This window comes from Pundamilia nyererei, unplaced genomic scaffold, assembly GCF_000239375.1.
Source record: "Pundamilia nyererei isolate P.nyererei 1_Seehausen unplaced genomic scaffold, PunNye1.0 scaffold01118, whole genome shotgun sequence".
Lineage (NCBI taxonomy): Eukaryota > Metazoa > Chordata > Actinopteri > Cichliformes > Cichlidae > Pundamilia > Pundamilia nyererei.
In genome coordinates, this window is record NW_005188519.1 from 14,428 (window position 1) to 21,981 (window position 7,554).

At 39.3% G+C, this 7,554-nt stretch overlaps 1 protein-coding gene across 1 annotated transcript; it reads right to left on the reverse strand.

Annotated features, from left to right (window-relative positions):
* Positions 1-1,153: 1,153 nt before the first annotated feature.
* LOC102196446 (cytochrome P450 3A40-like) lies at positions 1,154-7,548 on the reverse strand. Its single transcript, XM_005755257.2, has 13 exons — positions 7,150-7,548; positions 6,903-6,996; positions 6,679-6,731; positions 6,196-6,295; positions 5,294-5,410; positions 4,979-5,064; positions 4,744-4,886; positions 4,537-4,661; positions 3,519-3,603; positions 2,308-2,468; positions 1,981-2,207; positions 1,427-1,589; positions 1,154-1,336 (listed from the first exon to the last, which is right to left on the reverse strand). Exons 1-13 carry the CDS (start codon positions 7,215-7,217, stop codon positions 1,262-1,264), a joined length of 1,497 nt encoding a protein of 498 aa, XP_005755314.1. The 5' UTR covers positions 7,218-7,548; the 3' UTR covers positions 1,154-1,261.
* Positions 7,549-7,554: the final 6 nt, after the last annotated feature.

Below are 7,554 nucleotides of genomic sequence, written 5' to 3' on the forward strand. Positions count from 1 at the left end.
GACCCTAAAGAATACAAAGAAAAGCGAGAAAACCTCAATAATCATACGACCAAGCCCTGAGGAAGTACTTTGGAGACGGTGGGAACGAAAAACTCCCTCTTAACAGGGCGGATCCTACCATATTTTGTTTCGGATGTTTGTTGCACTTAAATGTTTCAGATCATCAAACAAATGTAAATATTAGACAAAGATAATAAAATTAAACACAACATGTATACAAAACGTCTAAATGAAGGTGTTTATTATTAAGGGTGGAAAAAATCCAAACCTAAAAGGTCCTACATATGCCATATGTTTGTAGAATGATCCCCGTCTTACCTGGCCACACCCAACAACTTATGCATAAAACATCTGTGCTCATGGAAATCACTGATAGTTTAATTATAACGTTCTCCAAGTGGCCCTAGAGCTGGAGAGAGTCTCTCACTGAGACAACCAAGATTACAACATAACCAAACATTCTCTATTGTATCTTGACTGTCTCTCCATTCTGTTAACTCTTTAAGACACCCCAAGAGGAGGTGGAGCAGCCCAATATTCTGACCACAACACTGTAAAAACTGTAAAAACCATTAATGAATGTGTATATTTACATGCTAACTAGGTCCGGGCTTTGTAAAATGTGAGCATTCATGCCTGAAAGCCAGAGAGGCTATCGGTCTACAAGACTCAAGACTGGATGCAGGAGGGGAAATGGAGTGTCCGCTCTGACTAGCCCACAAGACCCTATGCCTTTGGAAACCTGACTAGCTGTGATGGTAAAACCAATAATAAGACTACAGCCATCAATGAGACGTGTATAGCTGCCAGCAGCTTATTTCATGGACTTAACTGTCCCAAGAGATATTCTGATAAGTCTCTAGATTTCAAACTGTAATTTTATTTATTCATTTGTATAAAGCTCTTGCATGACAGAAAACAAGACAAAATTAACAAAGGCAAACCTAAAGATCAAGTGTCACAGAATAATATGTTTGCACAAATCAAAGATGGTTATCAGGAAATTCATACAGTAAACCATTAGTAAAGTTAGCTTTTTGAAAAAAGTTCAACACAATTTAAAGAAAAGTAATTAAAATACATTTGATAATATTGCAAGAAAATTCAAATATTTACACTGCACTGATTTAACATTTTACAGTTAAGCAGCAGAAAAAGGATGAATACCCTTATGGCAGCACTTGCCTCACATTAAAAGAAAATTATACAATAAAATGTTTGATAGGATTTTTTTGATAGGATGGAGATGTTCCCTCTTAGACTACTTATTTCTGGGAACAAACTTGAGTTTTACAGGCTGAACTGGCTGAACCTTCCAGTCAAACTGAAGTGGAATCTAAAAAAAAAGAAAAGAAATGTATGTAACATCAGTGACAGGACAGCAGAGTACCATGACAGTCTAAATGTGGAGGTTTGCTGCTCTCACCATTGTCTCTTTGCATGTTTCCAAAGTGTACTTCTGCAAGAGACGGACAATAACCATCTTCATGACGAGGAGGGCGTAGCGCATCCCAACGCAGTTACGAGGGCCGAGTCCAAATGGCATGAACGCGTATGGGTTCACCTCTTCCATGTTGTCTTTACTGAACCTGCAGATACAGATCAAACAAACCTTTAAAAATGTAGATATGTAGAGTCCTATAATTCACTGTATTTAACCACGATGTTCAGGCAACCTTCAACATAAAGAGTAGGAGGGCGTAGTTCAGGGCAAAAATACACTGTTACTTCTAAAGCTTTGAGGAGCTCTCGGGCCTGATTGAGGACAAGTCAGATCAAAACCAGCTCCACACTGCAGCACCCTCAGTCTAGGGGAACAGTTCAGCTTCCAGAACAACAATGACTCAAAGCAGACAGCTGCAGAGGTTTTGGGATGAAAAAGATAAAGCAAACGTCCCAGATTTCACTAATTATTCTCTCTTGTGGAGAGCGACAGGGTTCTTCATAACCTTGTGATGACACACCTACATGCACATTTACCTCTCTGGTCTAAAAAGCTCAGGTGAGTTCCAGTAGCGTGGGTCTTTGTGCAACACCCACGCAGGAACCCCAACTATGGTTCCCTCGGGGATGGTGAAGCCATGCACCTGCACAGTTTTTTTGCATGTCCTGTCAATTCGAGGGGCAGTGGGAATCAAACGCATTGATTCAAGTATAACTTGGTCCAGGTACTGTAGACCGGTCAGCTCCTCGTATGAAATGGGTGCCTAGACAAATAAAGGCAGCAAACACAAAAAAAGACAATATGTAAATGATGTCCACTACTAAATCAGTGATGGAAACACATCATGGGACGAATCACTGTACATCTTCCTTCAGGTTAGCATCAATTTCTTTGTGCAAGGTCTGCAACGCATCAGGGTTGGTGGCCAGATTATAAAGGATGTTAGTTAGAGTGGTACTGGTGGTCTCGTAGCTTCCAAAGATGAAGATCAAGGCCTGGGAAAGCATCTCATGTTCAGTCAAACCTACGGAAAAAACAAAATCAAAGTCCGTTTATAATTAATATAATAACCCTAAAGTAATCAGTAACTAGTACTGAGCCAATCTCACACTGAAACTGACAACTGATCAAAAAGAAAAATGCCAGAGACAGTTTCCTAAATCTGAAGGTGATGTGAAGAACCACATAATGTTTGACACTCCTGAGGAATTACTTTAATAGCTAACAGATAGTTAACTGAAGGTAAGACAAACTAATCATTGCAAGTGTTTTGTGACATGGATGCAGTGTTTTGAGCTTGTGTGTTCTCTATTTTGTGTCTCTAGGTTAATTATAGCCAACTTTTGTCTGTTCCCTTTTGTGCCTGTACTGTGAAGACAGTCATGTCTCTGTATTCGTTACCTGTGTCAAGTCCTCTCGTCTCCCTCTCAGTGTAATTTCCTGTTTTATTGTGATAGTCTCTTGTCTCAGGTGCTTTGTGTTCAGTTTAACTTCCCTTGTCTTGTTATTCCTGATTTGCTCCCGGTGTATTTCCCAACTGTTTCCCATCTCCCCTCATTACCTGCTGTTTATTTATTGTCCGTCTCTCCTTGTTCTTTGTCATGTTGTCTTCTCATGCTGTGTGTCTTCTCCTGTGTGTTAAATTTCTCCAGTAGTTTCCAAGTTCCAATAGCTCTAAAATGCTGTATATAGAAGTGGTAACACCAACGAGAAATAGATATCCCATTTCTCCTGGCTACTCTTCCATGGCTCCCTCATCTTGAAGTACAAAGCCCTTAATGCTCCACAATATCTCATACACCTCACAGTGCCTCATAGGGCCTGTTACAGTCCAGGCTCACTTTGACATCTCTCACATACAAAATAAAACACTAAGCCAGGCTGGCTATATAAATACAGGGATATTACAGAGGTATGTACAGCCCTTCATTTAATTATCACCCAGGTCCTGATTTATAACATGTAACACTGGCAGGTCTGCAGTACATGTGACATGAGTGACTTAAAAGTGGACAACAAGCTGAGCCCTACACTTTGCCCTACTCGCCCTGATACTTCTGTGGTAAAAACATACCTTTACTTGGCTGTTCTTCACAATCCTTATAAGTCTTTTCTGGGATCTCACTCTGAATCAACACCTGCAGAAAGTCTGCTCGGTCCTAGATAAGAAAAAAACATTCATCGTTAGCAACAATTCCAGAAACCATGTAAGAAATTGAATATTCCAAAGTTAAAACAATACTAGAGTAGCACACACAAGTTAATACGGGTGAAATTAGTTCATAAGGAGAAGTTATAGAATGTTATAGGAAAATAGGAAATAGAAACAGCTTATTGTAGAGGACTTCCATGTTTTTAATGAAGTCCAGTTTATCATCAATGTGAACATCAATTCAATTTTATTTATATAGCGCCAAATCAGAACAACAGTCGCCTCAAGGCACATGTTGTACGGCTTTTTGCCGCACACACCTCATGGATGAAAACAGGCGTCACTGGTGTTCTTGTCCAAAACTACATCCAAAAACAAACAAACAAACAAAAAACAAACAAAAAAAACAAAAAAAACCCGCAGAAGTTTCTCTAAAGTTTTTTCCTGAAGTAATTTTTCCTAATGGTCACCAGCGGGTGACTACTCTTGTTTCAAAGCTACTTAAAACAACACTTTAGCTACATTGTGTCAGTAAACACTTTCCTGATGAGGTGATTGGCTCTGCAACTAGTTTCATTTCCTTTTAAATTCAACAATACATTTGCTTTGTAAATTATGGTGCCATTAGAATGACACAGCAAGAAAAGGCATGGGATGTTTTACTATGCGATTGAGAAGTTGCAGGTGAGGATAGAGCTGCTCATTGTTTGGCATGTTGAGTTTAAAACATCAGGATGGGGACACTGAAAAGACTCAGCACAACTATAGTACTGCTATACTATCGTTGTACAGTATTATAGCCAAGGATATGTACAGTCCCTCGCAGCATCTTCCTTTTCGACCCCACATAACATGAAGCTACAGCTACATGACAATGACCCAAAGGTTAGTGCATACAGACAAGACAATGGTGATCTTCCGTTTTAAATTGAATGCTTACAGATTTCTCTTCATGATGCTGATCTTTAAATCTCTTGATGATGTTGTAGAAAAAGTCAATGCTGTCCTTGGACACAATATCAATTTTCAGGAGCTCTGCCAGACGTCCACCAAAGGGAAATGCCACTGAAAAGAGAGCAAAGAGTTGTTAACCTAAAGCTAAAGATAGCATATTACCAAATGGTGTTTGCATAAAAGGAGGGCATACTTAGTAAGAATAAAAGCCAAATTTTTATCTTAAGTAGTTTCTGGACTTGAACATTAACTGGATCATTTGGATTGTTTATGGAGTCTGTCTCCACACTGAAAGAAGCACTGGTCACAGTGTCTAAACTGTAAGGAGCCACAAACCTATGAGAGTTGGAAAAGACAAATGGTCAGTGCATTATTTATTTTAGGACGAACAGTATAATATGTTTGCATTTTACAGATGAACAACATACTGTTTGACAGTGATGGGTTCATCCAAATTCATTTCCTCAAGTTTTGCAACAAGTCGTTCTGCATAGCGAGCAACGAGGGGAAAAACCTTTATTTTTTTTAAATAATGGAAACAAAATAAGAGAATTATGTTTATAATTTTTTTTAATCTAGTCTAGGTCAATATTTTTTGTCCATGATTTTTTTTAAGTGTAAAGGTACCAACAGTTTTAGCCATGCCTGGGAGTTGTTCTCCCAACATATTTTAGCAAGTAAAAAATGCACTTCATATACATGTTAACACACAAGTGGTTAATGAACTCAGATGTGATATCAACCTGTTTCAGTCTTCCACTTGTGAAGCATGGAGACAGGCTGTTGCGAATTCGTTTCCACCTTTCATCTTTGACTACTGTAATGGCGTCATCCATAGGTCCACTGACAAAACTGGTATCCTGTGAAAAGGAAATAACTTTACTGTTGCTTCCACCCTGTCACACAGAAACTCAAAGTTTCCTCAGATAGTGTAATGTCTTCTAATGCCATTTTCGCCAAAGCGCAAGCGCTTATGTTTTCATTACAACATGACGTCAACCTGCGTTTATAGCAGATTGCTGATGTCTGACCTTTGACCCCTGGCCTTGAAGCATTACATACTAAAATTTTATGACCAATATGATTTTATTACCCTTACGATAGGAACCAACGATTGTTGGCTGAAATCTTTGGCTTCTAATATCTGAGATCGTAAGACATTCACGCAGTGAGATACAGCTCTCTCCAAGTCCTTCTATATAATATATTATAATGCAGACCTTCCCAAAGTGTGGGGCCTGCCCCCTTTGTAAAAGTATCTCTGATTCTGCTATACAGAGCAAGAAAGATAACATCTATCGTTCATCTCTAGGTGGCTACAAAACAGTGAAGTGTGTTGCTTGGTTTACTTCATGTGTCTCAGCTCCTGTGTACGTGTGGGCTGATGTAACCCTTGAGTATAAATGTGTAACTCTTGGTGAAAGTCCAATCTGCCTGATTTGAACATTACTTCATTTATATAGAATACCAGTTTGTCCCTGTAGTTATTGTTATTATTAGACATGTCAGCCTCAGACTATAGCGCCACTGAAAGCAAACTTGGAAAAATAATAAAGTAAAAAACAATGTTTTGTTAGCAGACTATGTTACATGGAGAGTGTTGCACTGACAGGACTTCTGATATACAACAAGATGAACCTCTTACCCTGCGGTTGGTAAATGCAGAGTAGCACTCCTTCACCATCACAGTTTTAACAATCTCAGGGTCAGCAATCATCAACACTGGCGTTCGTCCATCGTACAACCTAAAAAAAGAAAAGAGTCTTTCACAATTCTTTTTCTTTTTTGTACTATTACACATCTGGATATGTAGGCTGATTCTTGCACTTATCCCTAAAGAGAAAATGGTTTGTTATGTTTCCACCGAAAGATATTTGTTTACCATCTCATATTTAAACTATTTTATCAGATCAAGCTCCAAAGTAAGAACTTCATAAAAAGAGAAAGCCAGTAAAAAACCTTTTTCATTATTCCATCCTGTCACAGAGTTGACCTCACAACCACAGTCACAATATGTTACATTTTTAACATACTGTGAGTTTGGCTCCCAGAGATATTTTGGTATGAGTGGATATCAGTGGTGGTTTTGAATGAGTCTTCTATCAGTCATGATGAATTAACAACTCACCCCCAGACGTCACCATACTTGGCATGGCACTCTAGGTCAAAAGCAAGAAATCCCTGCAATAAGGTAGACAGGAAAAAAAAATGTGTATTAGTGTCAAAAAGCCACTGAATTGGACGTGAGCACAGACAGGTTCATCAAGCAAATCCTGATCTCTAAATCTCAAGATTAAATCAGTCTGCTCCTCGTATCCCAGTCGCTAAGGTGAGTTTAGTGTATGTACGTACCTTCTTCATGCCCAGCATCGTTCCAATAAAAGGCAGGGGTCTCGGTCCAGGTATCCCCAGCTTTTTGAATAACCGATATGGCCATAATCCGTACCTGTGTTGCAAAAAGAGAGCGAGGATAAGAGCCAGTTGGACAATAAAACAAACAGCAAACCTGACACCCAACTGTTGCTTTCGAGGTAATTAAGAAGAAACAAGATTCCAGGTGCGGTGGCTTGACCGCAGTGAACAGTCGAGGAATACTCACAGTAATATCAACGTGAAAAGGAGGGCAAGCAAAGTCCAGGTGGTTGCTGAAAACAGCGTGAAAAACATTTTTGACCTCGTTCCGACAAAAGCGCAGGTGTAGCTGAAGGCTGGAAAACCAGCGAACCTAAGAAGACGTCATGTGGTGGGAGGAGCGTATGAGACAAAAATGTGTTTACGTAATAAGGTCTAAAAAGGGTCAGACTGTAACACTTCCAGCTCTTCAAAAATCACAGATGCTCAGGAAGGTTGGCTTTTCACAGTTTATTCCTGCAGAAGACATAAAACACACTCAACAGGTGTCTTCTGATGGTACCACAATTGTAGCTCCCTCACAGTGCAAACGCGCGCTGTCTTAACAGACTTACAATTAACCTTTTAATAAAGAAAAGGTGGAAAATAATAA